Here is a 19,907-nt window from a genome sequence, read left to right as displayed (position 1 = left end):
CCATTTATAAGCATGTCTGCTTATATTACAAACCAGCATAAGAAAAGTTTGAAATGGTTTGAAAAGATCAGCTAAACAGTTTTAATGTTTCATCCTAAATCCTATTTACTTAAACAAGAGCTGATCAAGCTGGCAGTAAAAATCTAGTCTGCCCAAACCTTTAAAGATCTTGTAATTTAATTTTTTTATTTTAAATCTGTGTTCTGTAGCATGTGAATAGGTACATTTTGGTAATCCTTGCCTCTGGACAAGCACAGAATTCTCTTTTTTTTTTCCTTTCTGGCTAATGGCTAATAACAGAGCCTTGCTTCCTGTCTGATGATGAAAGGGTGGCCGTCAAGTTCTTTTTCTTAGTTCCTACTATGTAATCGAGGCATTTCATGAGCAATTTGGAGAGAAGAATCATGTGAACTGTTAGCAGTGTTAAGTAGTCATAGTCTCTTTTTGTTTTGAGATGGATTAGAGTTTATTTGGGTTCTTTATTCATGTATGAAACTCAACAAAACTATATGCTGATATTATTTGAAATTATACAAAAGGAGAGAAGTGTTTTTGCTAAAATAATTCCATGTACACATGTGCATGTATACAGTTCTCAAAGAGACTCTGCCTCTGTTTTATGTTTTTTAAACTAAGTCTGCAGCAAACATCAAATGCCATTGAAAGGACACCCTTGGGTAGGTAGTGTTCTCTGTAGCTACAATGACAGTTTCTCATGTTCTAATTCACCTTCACAAATCCATAGCATCGTTCTGGACTAAAGTAACGTCAGTCATTGACATTTTCGGCAAGTACAAAAAGGACCCCCTATGGCAGCCATTTTTAGTTGTTTCTTAAGATCCAAAGACTGCTGAAAGAACAATTGGATAAAGTTGAGGATTGGAGGAGCTTGATTTTCTTGTTCCTGTGAAATGAAACTCTAGTTCTTTTTCTTCCCCTTCTCCTTAAAAGCAGAAGTCTGTTAGGGGGTTGTAGCTGTGTCAAAGCCGCTGGGATGCCACTGCTGATCACTTTAATTACTACGACTAAGGAGGATAAAATTAAAAGTAGCACCATTGAAGCAGTGGAAGAAAGCTTGCCGAGATGTCGGTGAACTGTGAAATATAAAAATTGCATACCAATACATTTTTATGGGAAGGAAACAAGGAATTACATTACTCATTCTTGAGGAGTTTGTCCTATAATGGTGAAGTTTTGCTTATGCATCTACAGCAGATTTTTGAACATTTCAAAAGAACAAGCAAAAACTTTAAATTTTTGCACATTCACAAATGTGATAAATATACTTATAGGAGAAACTAATATTTTTCACTGTCATTAGCTCATCAGTTCTAGGATTCATGTGCAGTGTTGTATGTCCCTTGTCTTGAAATAGGTCTGGTATTATGCCATGGAAGGACTTTACTGCTTGCTAAGGTCATGGGAAAAACAAAGTTTAAAAATGTATAACATATCCAACAGTTTTCCGGAGACTGTAATTTAAGTTCCTGGACCTGAGTTTTTCAGCCACCCATAATGTCAATATAAACAATTTAGTTTCTTTTTGCCATTTAACTTACCTCATTGTTCTGGTGACAACAGCACAAAGAGGAATTCCCATTACAGGATTCCTCTGTGTGCAAATATAAAAATGAATAATCTGGATTTTAATAAATCATAGTGCTCCTTCAGAAAAGTTATTTGATCACCAGTGATTACAATTCTTCTAGTAGCAAAATTAAATTGGGAGCGGGCTAGGAGGGGTAGCCTTTCTAGAAATCTGGCTGCTTATGTCAACTTGTTCTGTAGTTTAGACTAGTCCTGAATATTAATAAATAGAAAAGACACATTTTATGAGGCTAATATTCTTAATAATCTGAAGAATCAAAATACTTTTAGCTTAGCAATAATTATTATCCATTCAGAAGTAATAGATGTTTGTTGTAGGCTAAGTAGATATCCTAGATAAGTCTATTAAAAATTAACTTTTAAAAAAATACTTTCCTCGATCTCAAAACAAAAAGAAAAGCTGATCTTCTAGTCCCCTGGACAAGATAAGAAAGTGAGTTAATGTTTCTGACCTGTGATTCTAAAATTATTATTTCCTTTTCATTTGTAATAATGGTGTTTATTTTCCCTCGTTTTCTAAAACTATTTGCCCTTGTTTACACAAGCACACACACAAGAGCTTTTTCTCCTATTTAGATACTAGTAAACAAATGACATACAAATCCGAGTTGCTGCTTTTTTATGGGAGAATAATATTGAGCTTGCTCTATTTTTTTCCTGGGGTTGTCAAAATAGATATGAGATGTATAGTTAATGTTCTTTGATGGAATTGAAATATCATCAGATATACACATACATTAAATGTATTTTTACTGATCATCTGGGTGCTGTACAAAGTAAAATTAACACAGTTCCTTTGGTCTTCTTTCTGTCTCAAGTACTCATTCATGGACATTTGAATATTTAAAGAATATCAACATGATTGGAATAGTCATTGAATTTAGCACAATCCAATTTTAAAACATTTTACATTACTGCAAAACCCCAGATTTCTTGAGTTGTGTGTGTAGGAAATATTCAACTGAAGTCATTTTAGTTGTGATGAACTGTGAAAGTTAAGAAAATTGTCAGATACAATTTACTAAATTGTATATTTAATTAGGATAATAATAGTAAGCATTTCCAAATTATGCTTTTAACAAATACTTTTTTTTTTCTCAGTTGGTTGCTCTGTCTTGAGGGAAGGTAATCTTGAGGGAAGGTAAGGAGTGAAAAAACAAACACTGCAGATATGCTATCCCACTGGAGAGCTCTTGGCCCAAGCAAAATTGTCTCTGTAGTGTTAGGACATTAGGAGAAAAGTAAACCAAGGCAATCTGATAGGGAACTAGAATTCTGTCAGTCAGGCTCAAGATTTTGTGCTGTGTCCACGTACTTTGTTTACTGTAGGGTTTTATGAGTTGTAACCTGCCCATGCAGGCTGTTAATGAGGCTAAATCTTGCTGCTAGAGAATTGAATTACAGCACACCTCTGGGCTAATGGTTATAAACAGAAAGTCCCATTAGGGCTGCTTTCTGATTCGTTCATTTGCATTTTTTCTATTGTATGAAGAACAATGATGAGTAAATAGGTACAAACAAACAATTTACATGGAAATGGATAAAATGTAGCTAATTAGGATTTAGTGTTGGTTTTATTAATGATTGCCCAAGCTAAGTAGCACTCTGTAAAAACCTTTGCCTAAGGAAAGTGTTCCTCTTTTTTTTTGGGGGGGGGGGACAATGGGAGGGGGGAAGTGATGGGTGGAGGACTGGGAGAAGCTTGGAATAGTATTTACATATCCCTTATAAGAATAGGTTCCCATTTCAATTTCAAAAAGATACTCATTTATTTCATTCAAATTCTGTTAAGATTACTACATCTTAGTTTAATTAATTGAATTCTAGCTCTACACATATCTTTTATGCCTATATAAGGAAATTAACTTAAAACTTGGTGCTTGGGGTAAATTATTAGTGTTCATTATTAGTGTTTTCAGCTTTCTTAGGTTTGAGATGTGTACATTTAGTATTTCTTCACTTTATTATATAATTGATGCTCTTGTTTAAAACCTGAATTTCTATTTCTCCTGTTTTCCCCATATTAAAAATACTTCTTATAAGCTGTGAGTTTTCATTTTTTTACTTTTTGTGCTGCATCCTCTTACAACCCCTATCTCTACAGCTCTGCTGGCTCCTACTTTAACTGTCTTATGGTTTCTTTCCTTCCTACCTTTCACCTGAGTGATAAAAGGAAGGCCTTGAGGTAGAGTAGCTAAGAGGATCTTAGGAGACCTAGTCCCCACCCTGCCACTATTTGTATGACCTTGGGCAAGTCATTTAACTTCTGTGGACCTGGTGCTACTACAACTACCTATATAAGCAAGTCCTTTCTGGACTTAAGTTTCTTCATTTATAAAATGAGTGGGTTGGATTAAATGGTTTTGAAGGTTCCTTCCAACTCTAAATCTATGATCCTATGATCTTTTATTCCTTATCTATAAAGTGATGAGGTTTGATTTAAATGATCTTCTAGTGCCTCCTTCAACTTCTAAGATGCATTAAAAGTTATGAGCATGCCCTTAGAAAACAGGAAGGTTGTCCTAGGAGAAAATATCTGACTTCGAGCAGTCATCTGTGCATATACACATTCAATTTATCACCAGCCAGTTCCCTTTTGATTTACCCTGCTGATAGCCCCAAACACAAAGAGGGACAAAAAAGGATTTAATTGAAAGAACATACAGAAAAAATAATCATAAAAGAAGTAAAAATGTCCCTTTTAACCAAGGTGCGTCCTGGTCCATGGTTGTGCTAGTTTGTGGCACTAGGAATGAATACCTTCCCACTTCTTCCAGTTTCACTTCTAACCCACATAAACGTTGGAGGTTCTTTATTCCAAAGCCCCTTTGCACTGGAAAACCTGCTCCCCAGAGGGTGAAGCTACAGCACCATCCCTCCTCAGGGTTCTAAGTGTACCCCTAAGGGACAGCTCGTCTTGATGCTCAGCTTGAACCTTCATGGTGGTGGGGTTTTTTTCCTAATACAAACTCACTAGTTATATTTAGTATATACTGCCTGACATTGATTGGCTCATTGATAGTACCCCATATCCCTTAGTCAATTAATATAAATTAACTTTTACAAAGCACACTTACTGAAAAGATATAGCAAGGACCAAAGCAAAACAAACAAACAACACCGCCACACACACACTCTGTCCCTGGGGAGGGGGGGGGAATGGGTTCAAACTTGAAGCAGTTAGTGCAAAGCATTCCCCCCGCCAGTTCACTGCCAGATGTAGCACAGCCACTGAAGGAGTCAATCTCTGGCTTCCGGGCATGGCTCGGCCCTTGACTCATGAGGTGGTCCATTGCTGGCGGGTCAAGCACATAGCTCCTCCAGGCTGTCTCTCCTTCCACCAGGCAAGCCTTTGTCTCCGAAAGGGCCACCTCCTGTTTTTATCTTCTTTCCTTTGGTACAATGCCTTGTGACACTTCAAAGGGTCAAAGAAACAGTAGTAGTACTTTAAAAAAAAAAATCACAGTGTCTGGGATAGGGAAAATGGGGAGCTTTTTTATGTTCTCCTCAAATTGCAACTAAAACCAGCTCCGACTAGTTAGGCCAAAGTGAATGTGCTAATCCTAACATAAGCACAAATTAGTCTGGAGATTGGGGAGGAGAGAAAGTCCGGTCAACTTTACCCTCATGACGTCTTTCCCATACCCCTCCTTCTTTCCTCTGACACTGCCACCGGCCTGGTGCAGACCCTCATCTCCTCACTCCTAGAATGTTGAAATGCCTTGCTGGTTGGTCTTCAAATCTCTTCCCAATTTAGTCCATCCTTCACTCACTGTTAAAATGACGATAAAGGGCATTTCTGACCAAGTCACGCCCTTTCCAGTTACTTCCCTCTGGCCTCCAGGATTGAATATGAAATCCCTTCATAATCAGCCTCCCCTCCCTTTCCAGTCTTCTTACACTTTAATTCCCTCCCTTTATATACTCTGGGATCCAGTGCCACTGGCCTTCTTGCAGTCCCATTTCCCAACTCTGGTCCTTTTCACTGGTTGTCCCCCATGTCTGGACTTCTTTTCCTCTTCATCTCCACCTCCTAGCTTCCCTGAAGTCCCATCTTCTAGAAGAAGCCCTTTCCCTGCCCCCTTTAATGCTTGTGCCTTCCCTCTCTCGATTGTCTCCAATTTATCCTGTATGTTGTCTCTCCCACTAGACTGTGAGCTCCTTGAGAAGGTGGACTGCTGTTGTTTTTTTTTCCTCTTTGTTTCCGCAGCAGCACTTAGCACAAAGTATGGCCAATGGTAGGTGTTTAATAAATGTTTATTGACTAACTGACAGAGTTCCCTTGACAAGAACTTGAAAAGGTTGCAGCCACTTTAAATTTGAGCCCATTCACCCCAGCGATTGAGATTATAGAGGGGAAAGTAAACCTAAATATTGGGGGAGGGGGAAGTAGGAGATACTTCTTTTGCTTTGGTTCTTGCTGTATCTTCTCAGTAAATATCCCTTTGTAAAAGCTTATTTAATTGGTTGAATGATATGAGGACATTATTCGCTGGATCAGTCAGTGATAGAGGATGATATTAAATATTAACTAGTGATTTGCTATTAGGGAGAACACACTGGAATAGGGCATTAGAAAGATATCCTGGGGGAAGCCAGATGGCACAGTGAATAGAGCACCGGCCCTGGAGTCAGGAGGACTTGAGTTCAAATCCGACCTCAGACACTTGACACACCTACTAGCTGAGCAAGTCACTTAACCTCAATTGCCTTGCATCCCCCCCCCCAAAAAAAAAAAGAGAAAGAAAGATATCCTGAGCCTCCTTATGATATAACATGGTAGCAGCAATGACAGTGACATCAGCCAAGGTGGGGAAAGAGGTCACCCCAATCTTGTCCTTCTATTGAAAACTCTGCCCTGGCCCAAGTATACCACAAGAAATGCAGAGCACCTTGGCAAAAACTATTGGCACCAGATTAGTGGGGACAACCAGTTTGTGGTGACATTATAAAATTATAGTTCCTAGAGGAAGAAAAGAAGATTGTGGACACCATATTTAAAATGTTTGTTTGGCTGTGGGTCTGCTATTGCTTTAAATTTATTAGCTATTGAATAAATTAAAGGAGAAATCATTGAAGGCAGCTTTTTACCATCAAAATATTTTCAAGCAATTGTACCTCCCTCCTGTTAAACTGCACTGCTCCATGCTTGCTGAAGATGTAATCAAGACTGCCTTGGCAGGTTCCAAACTGAAGCAGAGTCCCAGGAAAGAGAGGTGTGAGCAGCCACCTCAGGCTCACCAAACTGGGCAGCCACCACATCCAGTACAGTCACCTGATTGTGAAGAGCTCATGATATGTACAACACCCTGCAGTTCTCATACCTGCCGTAAAAGAAGTGAAATATGGAGCTCTTGTTCTTTATCTGTTTCAGCACTAGTTACCACCCTCACCTGATATACCTGTATAATTTGAATTAGTGCAACTTATAGCTCTGATAATTACCTTGTTCATTCCTAAAATGAAAAATAATAATAAAATCCAATGATAGCCTTCATCTGAAGAAGTGAGTTGCGTTCAGCAAATACCTAATTTCATCTGAGTTGGTTTTGGGGAAGAGTTTTTGTTATACATTATTTTGGTGCAAATATTTTGGTAGGAGCAGTTATAGTACATTAAACAGACTGGTGTATGTATGATGTAATAAAACTCTTAAGAATTCCTCTCTGATTTAAAAAAAAAGACACCTCAACCCTTAGGGTTGAACCTCAAAAGAAGAGGAAGCAATACCATCAGTCTCTGAGGACCCAACTTTTCATTATGAGTGATAATTGAGATAAGGGCCCTCTTCATTCTTTATATGGGCAATGTGTGAAAGGTATATACTTGTCTCCCCTCCCCCCACTTACAGCAGAACAACAACGGGTCCAGTCCAGAAAAACCAGAAGCCCTTTACTCTTTTTTTCCTGTAGTTTGCTGATAAATCACACTCCTACCAGTAGCACTCTGGCTGTTCATTCCCACTGGGTCGGCATTGTTGTTTTCCCAGTACTACTTATATTATCATTCAGATCCACCCCTCTTCCAAAGCTCCCTATTACTGTGGAGGATGCCACCATTTTTCCAGTGACCCAGGTCCGCAACCTTGAAGTCATCTTTCAATCATCATTCTCCCTCATACCATGTATTCGATCAGTCACCAAGTCTCATCCATTCTAACTCCACAGTATCTGTTATCTGCTCCCTTGTACTCTAGTCACTTAGCCACCCTCATCTTTCAAGTTTTTATCACCTCTTATCTGGACCATTGCAATATCCTCCTAATTGTTCTCCTGCCTCGTGTCTCCCCTCTGCAATCCATACTCCACATAACTGCTCAAATAATATTCCTAAAGCACAGTTTTGACCATGTTACTCCTCTTCTTAATAAATTCAGTGGCCTCAGGAGAGGAAGATTCTTGAGACCCACAACTGCTACTGACTCCCCTCCAAAATTACTTTGTACATATTCTCATTATATATATGTGCATGTATGGATATGTGTGTGTGTGTGTGTGTTTATTCTGTCCCCTGGCTAACACAAATTCCTTGTTGGCAGAGACTATTTTGTTTTTGTCTCTCTGTCACTAACATTTAACACAGTGTCTGGAGCATAGTAGGTACTTAATAAACATGCTTGTTGATTTGTTGATTGTCTCCCTCATCACCAATCATACTCTTCAACTCCTTACAGTATTCCTTTTGCCTCTATGATTATTACTGAATCTTTTTTTCTTAAAAGTCGCCAGTGGCCTTCTACCAACCAAATCCAACTGCTAGAAGTATCTCAGAGTTGATAGAGTGTTGGACTTGGAATTCAGAGATACTTGAGTGTGAATCTCACCTCCAATACTTTTATCTGTGAGACCATGGGCAAGCCACTTAACCTCTCAGAGCCTGGGTTTCCTTATCTATAAAATGAGGATAATAATACCTCTAGTGCCTACCTCACAAGGTTATTATAACAATCAAATGAGATCATGTATGTAAAGTGCTCTACAAACTTAATGTACCATATGAGTGTCAGTTCTTGCTCTGGCAGCACACCTTCAAGACCACTCCCACAGTCAGGCACTCCCATTTACTGGCTGAAGTCCTAAATGTGGCTGCCCTCAAAGTTCTTGGATCAACCTTTGAGGGTTAAGAGTCTGTGAGTTTGTTCTTGAGAGTGTGGAGGTTTCTAGTACTGTCAGTCATGAGTCTTGACCAGTGTGGTTCCCACTGATTATAAGCCAGTAGCCTCTGTTAGCTTTTAGGAAAAGGTTTTTTTTTTTTTTTTAAAGCCATATAGCAAAAACATTTGGTGCTGATTTCCTGCAAACTGGGAGTTCATTCTCCCCTGCATACATAGTGTCCCTGTATTGAATAAGTTCAAACTTAAAGGCAAATGTGTAGCAAAGTTGTACCCCTAACTCCTGGCACTGGGATGCCTTTTCTCCCTTTGTGGAGTCTACATGAAATTCCCTTCAGGTATAACCTGATAAAGATATCAAGGGGAAGGACATCTTGTTAACTGCGGTTGGGATAAAGAACTCTACCCCTTACCTTACATTGTTATCACTAGCAATAACAACAATAATAATAACAATACTTATCCTCCTGCGGTATTTGTCACTTGGCCATCTCCTTGAAATATTTCCATTTCTTGGCTTCTGTGATACTACATCATCAGATCTCTCTCTCTCTCTCTCTCTCTCTCTCTCTCTCTCTCTCTCTCTCTCTCTCTCTCGCTTGCACTCTTCTTGGTGTCCCTCACCCCCGCTCCCCAAGTACAAGCGTTTTCCACGGTTCAACACTTAGATTATTCTTTCTCTGTCCTCTTTCCCTTAGTGATCTCATCCACTGAAACTTCAACTGTCATATCTATATAAAAGACTCCCAAGTCTGAATCTCTAGCCCTGACCCTCCCCTGCCCCAACTGCAATGGCCGTTTATACGTTGGACTCAACATATCTCATTCGTAAACTAAGAGAATGTAACTGTAAGGCACCCGCTCCATACCATCAATACAATCCTTCCTTCCAATTTCTGTATACATCTTATTGGCACCAATTTTCCTAGTCACCCAAATGACTTCTGAAATTCAGGCATCTCTGACTCCTTACTCACTCCCCACATCAATCACCAGATTATACCAATTCCACTGCTACAATACTGCTTCTATCCATCCCCTCCCTTCTTTCCCCACTGTTACTATACTATGCAGATACTCATTACCTTTCACCTAGACTATTGCAGTTATCTCCTAACTGATCTTCCTTGCCTCTAGTTTCCTCCCTTGAATCTGTCTTACATACAGCTGTCAGATTAATGTTCCTAAAACATAGCACTAATCATGTTACTTTTCTGCTCAAAAAAGTCTTCATCATTTCTCCATTGGCAACTGAATAAAGTTCAAATGCTTTAACCCAGTATTTGTATCTGCCAAATGTGGTCCCAGATATTTGCAGCCTTGCCTTCTATTGACCCTCTATACTTCATTGTACATTGATTAGTTCACATTCCCCCAAAATTTACTGCATCCACGTTTTTTGTACTCATTGTTCCATACCTGGGTTCTTTCTACATTCTCTCATTCTTTTCCTGTTGAAATCCTATGCATTTTTCAAGGCCAAATTATAATACTATTTAATTTTTGAAGCCTTTCTTGATCCATCTAGCTGAGAGATCTCTTCCTCTTCTACATTAATGCAGGATTTTATTTATGTCTTCCCTCTGGTATTTAGCAGTTCTCCTTTAGATTCCTATTACTTGTATTATTGTTTTATCTCCCATCTTGGATTATAAATTTACCCTCTTACATTCCACAATCCAGCCAAACCATCATTCTGTTCTTCACTCATGACACTCCATCTGCTATCTCTCTTCCTTTGTGCTGACCACCCTCTGATAGAGTCCCTCTCAATCACTTAATTTGTCTCTGCCTTAGTTTCCTCATCTGTAAACTATAATTATAGCTTCACAAGGTTACAGTGAGAAATGAAATAAGATCCTAGCATGGAGCCTGGCATGGAGTAGTTTTTTAATAAATAATTGCTGATTTCTGTTGACTGAAGGTAGGGGCCCATGCCTTTACTCATTTTTGTACTTCCTACATCTCTCTATCTTGTAAAAAATAAATATTTATTAAATGAATCAATGATTTTTATTTTCAAAGCAAGAATCTTGATATATTCTATATTCTCAACTAACAAACCTTAAATTTGTTGTAACTTAAATATTACTTTACTTTTAAAAGGATTTTTATACAACTGATAAACTGAATTTTTACTACCCTATGCTGCAATTGACATTTTCCATTTTGCCTCACAAAAGCTGTCCATTTCTTTTATTTGGTAATATTGTATTACAACATTGCAGACTCTTATGCTTTTATTAACGGCTGGCAGGTTAAATCCTATCCTTAAAGTACAAAAATATTAATTCTGTTTCTACATCATGGATCTTTTCTACACCTGTGATTCAATTTATGAGAACACTGATTTAACATGGCAATAAATCTTCTTATATATAATTCCTAATCATTTTCTAAGTGATATATCTTACCAGAGAGTCACTTTTTAAAAAACTAGCTCAAAATATTTTTAAATGAACATTTTAATACAGTAATTTTTAATGGTTAAAAAAAATCTGATTCTGGGATGCCTTTAAAAATTGTGTGACACCTAACTGATATGGAGCATCCTATTTATAATGTGGGCCAAGCACCATGCTGTAAACCAGTTACTATCATGATGATCAGATTGAGAATGAAATTGCATTTCTGTCAATTACTGAGTTGGCAACTGTTCAATATATCTTAGCAGCAAGATGAAGAGCGACGTCGGCAGCTGAGAGAGCGAGCTCGTCAGCTAATAGCAGAAGCTCGATCTGGAGTGAAGATGTCAGAACTTCCCAGCTATAGTGAAATAGCTGCAGAAAAGTTGAAAGAAAGGTCAAAGGCATCTGGAGGTGAGTTAAAGAAGCTTGTATCGTATTCCAGTAACAACCCAAAAATCAGTGTTGGACCTTTTGGACCACTACTTTTATTCATACCTCAAAATGTTGTAGCAGGTATTTCAGGGTACAAAGTGGACATTTCTATCAGAAAAACCAGAAAATCAGATTAATGATTTTTGTTTTTCAAACTCCACTTTAGTGTTTTAATTCTCAGAAGCCCAGAAGCACAATATACATTGGTAAGGATGTTCATAGTTTGAAAAATTTATGAGCTGTGATTTATAGTTTTGGCCAGAGTGATATCACATTGATTATAACATGATTATTTTGCATGGAACCCAAATAAAACTTCAAACATAGAGGAGTACAAATGACCTTTTCTGGTAAACTTTGAAATTAAAGTTTTTTTTTTTTCAGTCGTAGCATATTTTTATGAAGGCTGACTTAAAGTCATTTTTTGCCATTTAAATTTTTGTATTATAGCCTGCTACATGGGAGCAGTAGTTATTGGACCCAATTCTTTGGTACATATCACTTGTATATAGTTTGTGTTATACTATTTCAACCCTAAATTCAAAATATCACTACAAGTTATCTTCTTTCTAATAATATTTGCTAAAGCAATATAGAGTACAATTCAAAATCTGAATGCTGGTCTTATTTAGTCTCCTTGTTCTCTGGCTGCCATCTTCATACACTACAAAAATTATCTTAAGCTTATTATCAGAATAAGGACTAGCTTTCATCTAGCCACACAATCATTATTAAATCCAATATATATTATTATTAATACTAAGAGAACTTTATCTGAAAGTGTTAATTTCAGCCTATGTTTGATTTGGAATTTCTTGTCTTTTTGATCCAAGAGGGAGAGACTGCTTGGAAGGGTTGTATTTTTCTATCAATATATCCCATATTTATCTAGTAAATGATGCCAAAATACTTCTTATTTTAAGCTAATCTCAGAATGCTGCGATCACCCTGAAGAGTAGGACAAGTATGGGCTAGAATGAGGAGTTAGGGGTTGAAACCTGGGTAAACTATTTCTTCAAAGTGAGCTCAAGCTGTAGGGCACAAAGAATAATTCTTTGAAAAGAGTTTACACTATTTGCTCCTGTTGATGCTATTCCTAGTTGATTCCATATATCAAATGCTTCTGTTGCTGAGAAATTTCAACTAAATGCTTATATGGTGTTCAGCCTCTCCTTTCATTAAATCTGAAAGCTCCTTCTGCAAATTCTTATATCTGTCACCTTATTGCCTTCATATTTTTAGATCTTGGTGAGTTATAACCTTCATGTTACTTCTTCATAAAGGTTATAAACCTAGTTTCTTGAATTCTCCTGAATAAGTAAGATCTTTGAAGAACTTTTTTATCATTCCAGGTTTCTTGCTGCTGTACCTTCGCTATTTCTGCATTTCATAGCAAGGTTACTAGGACTCTTTGCAGCATCACAAACATGGTTTTATTTCTCCAAAGCCAGGAAGTTTTCCTTTCATTTGTGTTTGATAAAGGAATTTCATTTAATGTAATTCATTCTATATGTAAAATATATGCTCTGATGTTATGCCTTAGGCCTGTTTATTAATATCCTTCAGGGGGCTCGATTCTCACCTTTTAGAAAACTTCTCCTGTACTTCTCACATATTCCCTCCTTGAGCTGCCAACATAGCCTTCCTTCAAAATTCCAAAAAGCAGTATGGCATAGTAGCAGTGGTGAGAATGCAGTGACAACCAGTACTATAATTTTTTAAGGTTGTAATTAGATAAGTATGCTACTTTAATCAAAAAAAAAATATGCTTATGTATTTATACTTAGTAATAAACTATGAATATTGAATATATAATGGAGTAGTTAGTGGCCTAGGGAGAGATGCTGACTATACAGACAGGCCAACTCCTCTAGTCTCATTCTGACTCCCAAAAGTCTAACCTGGTTTAGTCCACCATGTAAGTCTGGATAAGGAGCTGAAGATGGTTTGGTCCAAGACCTAATGGAAAGGTCTGTGCCTTTCCCTAGACAAAGAAAACAAAGACCTAGGACCAATCCCCCCTAGAAGTACAAAGGGCCAGGCTGGTGATCAGCATTAAAGCTATGGGAGCTAAGAACCAGGAGAATATTCCCAGCATTGGTTATGAGGAAGAGAGAATAGATGAAACAGGAAGTTGTTCAGAAGCCTCTTTGAAGATCCTAGGTCAGTTAACCTGGTGGGATCCGAGTACCTAGGACCTACTTCTCCAGCAGATGTTGAACGTTGGGACAGAGCAGATGCTGTCCCGTGGCCAAGCGTGACTTTGAGTGGAACAGCATCATTTTCTGTCATTAACTGAGCCCTCTCCTTCTTTCCCTTCATTGGGAGGGGCAGTTCAGACTAGGAAGAGCCATGTTTGAAGAAACTTAGGAAAAGGGAGTGGGCTGGAAGACCACAAAAAGTAGTCCTTTTTCCTCTCTTAGTTACACTGCCTGAAATTCCACCAACCTGAGATTCACTTAGGTTCTTTCAAAATGGAAATACCCAGACCAGGTATTAGACTTATCTATCTAAAATTATGACATAAATTCATTTAATTAAATTGTCTTCCCCTCTAAATCTACCTGTGATTAGGCCACATAAGGGAATGGGAGACACTGAACATGAGCTTTGAACCTTTAGGGCAGTGGTTCTTAACCTTTTTCGTATCATGAATCCCTTCTCAGAATTATGTTTTTAAATGCATGAAATAAGATCTGGCATTGCAAAAGAAACCAATTGTATTGAAATACAGTTAAAAAAAATTTTTTAAACAAGTTCATGATTTAGAACTTCTGCATTAGGAGGAATTTGGCTTCCTCAGGATTGGGTGAGGGAGCCAGCTTTGTGAAAAGCAAAACTACCCTCCCCCTATGCTGAATCATGTAATTAGAAATGTCTTCTCCCCTTACCTTTTTTCCCTGTTCCTCAGCAATAACCATGAACTGCCTCTACAGTGATATAACAGAATAATAGTGGTTTATCAGAAGCACAAACTAGAAGTCCGTTTAGACCACTGATTAAAAAAAAAAAAAACTTCGCAAAGAAGATTCTTGCTTTCTTTTAGAAATTGAACTAAAAAACTTTTGTGGTTGCTTCCTTCCAACTGATTATATGTTGTTTAGACCATGAATAGTTATACATATCAGCAACTTAGAGGGAATATGAGTGGCTCTCAGGCCCATTTTCCATTAGGCATGCCTCTAAGATTACAACAACTATTTGTCTCCTCGACAAGGACAAAATCTCATTGTCAGTTGATCTTTTAGAATTTTAGAGCTAGAAAAAGATCTTGGAATTCAATTAGTCCAACCTCATCATTTGGTAGAGCTAAAGAAACTGAAGCCCAGAATGAACTGACTGTTCTAGAGGCTCAGGTTAGAGCTAGGAGGGACCTTTGAGGGCATCTAGTCCAACTCACTCATTTCACAGATAAACAGACTGAGGCCCAAAGAGGTGAACCAGCTCTCCCAGAGTCCTGGGGACTGGGCAGTAAAAGCAGAAGGACATATGAAACATCTCCACTTTAATGCACAAACATCATGGAAAAATGTAAGGAGTCCTCCGAGTGCAGTAGCCTCAATAGCACATGTCAAGCTCTTCCATATATGTGCCTTTGTCAAAGGTTTCAAGACCCCTACAATCCACTTTTGTGGGACTCCAGCAAAGACAGTACCTATAACATAGACAGTTTTGCCAAGAGCCCGTTATTTTGTTTTGAGCCAGACTAAAAAGTAATTTATTTTTTAGGAGATTTTAACATGCAACAATGGAGGAATTAATGGACTTGGAGTTAGAAAGGCTTGGTTTAGAACCCCACCTCAGATACTTACTAGCTCTGTGACCCTTGGAAAGTCACATAATCTTTCTGATCAGGTTTTGAAACTGGACTTTTTAAAACTGAGTTTCAATTATATGTATGACTGTTAAAATGAAAGTCCTTCTTCTGTTTAATTTAAAATGAACAAATACACTTTACGTACCCCTTGTTAGTTATATATTTTACATGCAAATTAGTATTTTTAAGTAAAATAAAGTATGAATAACTTTAATACTTTATAGTTTGAATGTAGCTAATTCTGAAAGAATATACTACTTGTCTGTATGAATTTTGTCAAAGAATATTCTGACCCCAGCATAAGCTCTATTTACTATTAAAATGTTTTAATGATGTATTTTACATTAAAATTAGAATTTTTCATCTTTTATTTGAGTCATGCACAATAACTAAAACTTGGATTGAGTTTATAGGTAATGGTGGCTCTACCCAAAATGGAAAGTTACTGTATGGTTGAGGGATTTTCTAAATTGTAAAAGAAATTAGAGTCTGGATTAGAGATCTGAATGCATTTTCATTTCTAAGAATCAGATCCTTTTGATTATTGTAGTATACTTATACTATGAGAGGCAACGTAGTATAGTGAATAGAAAGCTTGCCTCTGAGTTGGAAGGGCTTGGTCTTGAGTGCCATCTCTGATACAACTTGGGTATGTGACCCTAGACATGTAGCATCCCTCAGTGACCCAGGCAATTCTCCAAAGCTAAAAGCTGTAAAAAAGGTGCTGATCTACCTTATAAGAGGAAGTTCCTACCAGGCATGAGCTCCTTAAACAGAAATCACAAATCAAATATAAAAAGCATTTACTTTATTAATAATAATAGCTCCCATTTATATAGAATTTTAAAGTTTGCAAAGCCCAAAGTATTATCGGATCTCCTCACATCAACTCAATAAGGTAAGTGTTATCATTATCCCAGCTTTACAAATGAGACAAACTGAGCATCAGCAAGGTTATGTGACTTTACAACAGTTACAGAGCTAATTAATGTCTGAGATGGGTTTCTTCCTGACTCCAAGTCAGTACTTTCTACTCTATCCAGGTGTTATACTATCAATAATACTACTGTCATCTTATTGGGATTCTTGAGTTCTGCATTGGAGTATTTTGGTAGTTATGAGGTATTATAGGCCTGGCTTCAGCTTATGCTACTGATTACTATGTGGAGAACCCCCATTTCATTTATATTTCTATGCCATCTTAATGCCTAAATCTTAACATTGTTGTACACAATATGGTGTATTAGCTTATTCGTATTAAAGCATATAACTTGCATAACTAGCTATATTGTGCAGTGCACCTTCCAGGTTACCTTATGTTTCTTGTTCACCCACCTAATTTTCTACCCACTGTAGTTCAACCCAGAAGAGAGATATTCAGTATATGGTCTAGTATTTTTTGGTAGCCTGGAACTCTGAGTCCTGTTTATATGCATAAAGGATTACCACAGGTGTTTAGAAATGCTGCAACATTAACTGCTTAAAAGAATTCAAGGGTTCATCCTGAAACCGAAGGCACTAAATGGAAAAAGGAGAAATCCATTCTTAAGAGTAGCTGAGCTATATAAAGGATCAATTTTTACTCTTCCCCCTCCCAAATAGTAATCCTTTTATCTGGGGTCAGCAGTACATACACAAACATTGAGTTGCCCTCTCAACATACTGTGGAGTAGCAGTGTAGATAGGGATCTCATCTAGCCAGCCAATAAAATGAAACTGCCATTGACCACTACAGTTGTTTGAACATCTCACAAGCATACTGCCTGGCATAAGGTGTTCAAGGTGGTAGATGATGAAGCCGGCAGTCCTCTGCACATCACAAGAGCCTGGAAGCATCCATATCTGACCACATTTCCAGACTGCACCCTCACCTAGGCATGGTCAAAGGAAGAAAAGAGACGGGTTGGTGGTAGAAAAATGTATTGGAGCCCTTAAACTATGTTTTAACTGCCACTGGCATAGAGAGTAAAACCTGAGGAAGAATTCTGAACCTATGGCAGGTACTCAATAAATACTCATTGTTTGGAAATGCAGGGTGATTTCAGAAGGGAATATTGAGAGTAAAATAAATGGATGGATTGAGTGATTCTTAACCACATTTGATCTGAATCTCCCTTTATTGCTGTCTAGTTGATAACTAATATCATCTAAAGTTTAAGCTTCAGTCTAATTTGGGGAGATTTACTTTTACTTTTTAAAAATCAAAACTTTCTTCTAATTCCTTCTCCTTTTGTAACTTTTCTTAGTCTTTCTCCCTCTTTTTCAAATCTTGCTGCTTTAAAAACCATCTCTTACGTCCTCTCTTCTTAAACTCTTTCATCTCTGATCTTCTCTATCTTCGTTGCTGCCTACATTGAAACCAATTCATTCTTATTTCTTAGTTTAAAGCCTATGACTTATGTATTTAGGGATTTTATTTTAAATCAATGGAGCCTTCAGTGGAAGACCCATCTGTCATCAACTCCTTTTCATTTATGATTTGATAACATTAAATTACATTACCTCCAAACTTACTTATATCAGGATCTTGAGCTTATTCTAACAGTATAAATTTTACCACCTTAAACTTTCTTCTAACTTATGCCATTCTTTATCGAATGCCACAACCAATTAATATTTTCTTTAAATCCCTGCAGTGGTATGCACTAAGATATGTTATCTACTCAGAAATCATATGTTTACCCTTCCTATGGGATTTCTCTGGCTTCACCTTTGCTTTCTTTCTACTTCTTTTCTTTGGCCTTCTAAACTCTTCATAGAAAAGTGCCTTTCACATTCTTTTGCTATTATACTAACCATTTACTTAGACATTGGCAAGCAGATTGGGAATCAAAGTTAAGAGAATACCTTGAGGTATTAAGTCATAGAAACATTAAAACTCTGTGATGTCTGGGATTCTCTGTAATATTCCCTTTAATAAGAAAGAATGATTACCTTTTACTTGATAGAACACTGAAGCAATGACTGAGCTAATGGAAGTTTTCTGCATTTTAGCAAGTCCTATTTAGGCAGTGACAGCTGGCAGAATGCTTAAAAGCAAGGCATCAGATTTACAAATAAGATTTCTGCCATGCTTTACCCAAATGTATGAATCCAAACTTTTGCCAACTGACCATTCTCAAAGCCAATGAAAAAGAAAGAAAATAGCTAAATTGCTAGCGTTAAAAATAAAAGAGAATGTGATTTATTTTAGCATACCATATATTTGAACGTCAAAAATATAGCCAGCTAAGTTTTCCCATTTCAGTAGTATGTGTTACGTTAAATAATATTAATTTTTCCCAGCTCTAGGTCTTGCAAAGTCTCCTGTCTTAGTTGCTTCTGAACTTTCCTTTATATGTAAGTGTTTTCTCTATTCTGTTCTCACCTTAGTCTCTTAATCTATCCCTAATACATATCCTTTTATGATAGTCACATTGTCCCCAATAAGCAGTTAATCAAATCACCTAATATTCACCTTGTTTAAATAAATAAATCATAGTTGTAATTTTATTAAAGTATTTCTTCTTTATTTATTCTTAAATCTAAGATTGATGCAATTGTAAAATTAAGGTATATAGTTGGCGATTTTTGTTACCAGTTTGCAAATGTTAGTAATAGCAGCTGTTATAAATACATTAAAGTGAACTATCTCCAAGAGGTATAATGATTTAGAGACGCATTTAAAATTTGGCAAGTTGTAAAAAACTTTATGTAATATGCACATTTGGATGTGGCAATTTATATTTGACATATGAATTGAAAATATAAATGTTAATACAGTAGTGAAAAAATAATGTCTTTGACTGATTTCATCACTTAGTGGTCTGTGTCAAACCTGAATTTGATAAACTCTTATTAAAACACTGACTCTACACTGGTGTTTTGTATGAATAAGACAAAATAATAATATTCTCCTAACTTTACTGATACATCTTCCTACAGATGAGGATGATAATATTGAGATAGATACTAACGAGGAGACTCCTGAAGGCTTTGTTTTGGGAGGTGGTGATGAACTTACTAACTTAGAAAATGACCTTGAATCTCCTGGTAATTTTAAATAATAAATGTTTCTTGTGCTTTTGCATGGCATTCTTTGTGTTTACATGGTTTTGCTGCTATTTCATCAACAAGAATAGATGTCTTTTACATTTTTATTAGAGCTTTTATGAATCATTACCTAGGGCCTATAGAATGTCAATTTTGTAAATTTTTTCCTGTCAGTTTTACTTTGGAGTTCAATTTTAAAGTCAAAAACAAAATTGAACAATAGGCAATTGCTTATTTCTTCCCATTATTAAAATTTGCTTTCTCACCTTTTATCCTGAAGGTTTCTGTAGGACTGGTCACAGAATATATTTATTAATATTATTCAGTGTCCTAAATGTAGATCACACTTTTGGACAGTGATATACAGGCTTACTTTTTTTTCTGATTTCATTGAAAGTTCCTGATTTTCTTTAGCTATAGTATGATGATACAGATGTTGGGCCTATTCCAAGACTTACCCAACTAAAGCATGCCACCGATTGGCCTGCATCTTTTTAGT

The 19,907-nt window shown here is 37.0% G+C and overlaps 1 protein-coding gene across 10 annotated transcripts in view; it reads left to right on the top strand.

Annotated features, from left to right (window-relative positions):
- The window catches only part of EHBP1 (EH domain binding protein 1), a 433,107-nt gene that overhangs the window by 330,598 nt on the left and 82,602 nt on the right, over positions 1-19,907 (top strand). For 3 of the 10 annotated variants that reach the window (XM_036752173.1, XM_036752172.1, XM_036752177.1), the window contains 3 exons: positions 11,391-11,538; positions 18,662-18,715; positions 19,301-19,408. In XM_036752173.1, the coding sequence (XP_036608068.1) occupies positions 11,391-11,538; positions 18,662-18,715; positions 19,301-19,408 (310 nt within the window). The remainder of the gene's footprint in view (positions 1-11,390; positions 11,539-18,661; positions 18,716-19,300; positions 19,409-19,907) is intronic. The other 7 variants (XM_036752174.1, XM_036752179.1, XM_036752180.1 and 4 more) reach the window with 5 other exon arrangements.

The sequence above is a fragment of the Trichosurus vulpecula genome, chromosome 3, assembly GCF_011100635.1.
Source record: "Trichosurus vulpecula isolate mTriVul1 chromosome 3, mTriVul1.pri, whole genome shotgun sequence".
In the NCBI taxonomy this organism is placed as follows: Eukaryota; Metazoa; Chordata; class Mammalia; order Diprotodontia; family Phalangeridae; genus Trichosurus; species Trichosurus vulpecula.
The sequence above is the reverse complement of the archived record's forward strand: the minus strand, read 5'-3'. Positions and strand labels throughout refer to the sequence as shown.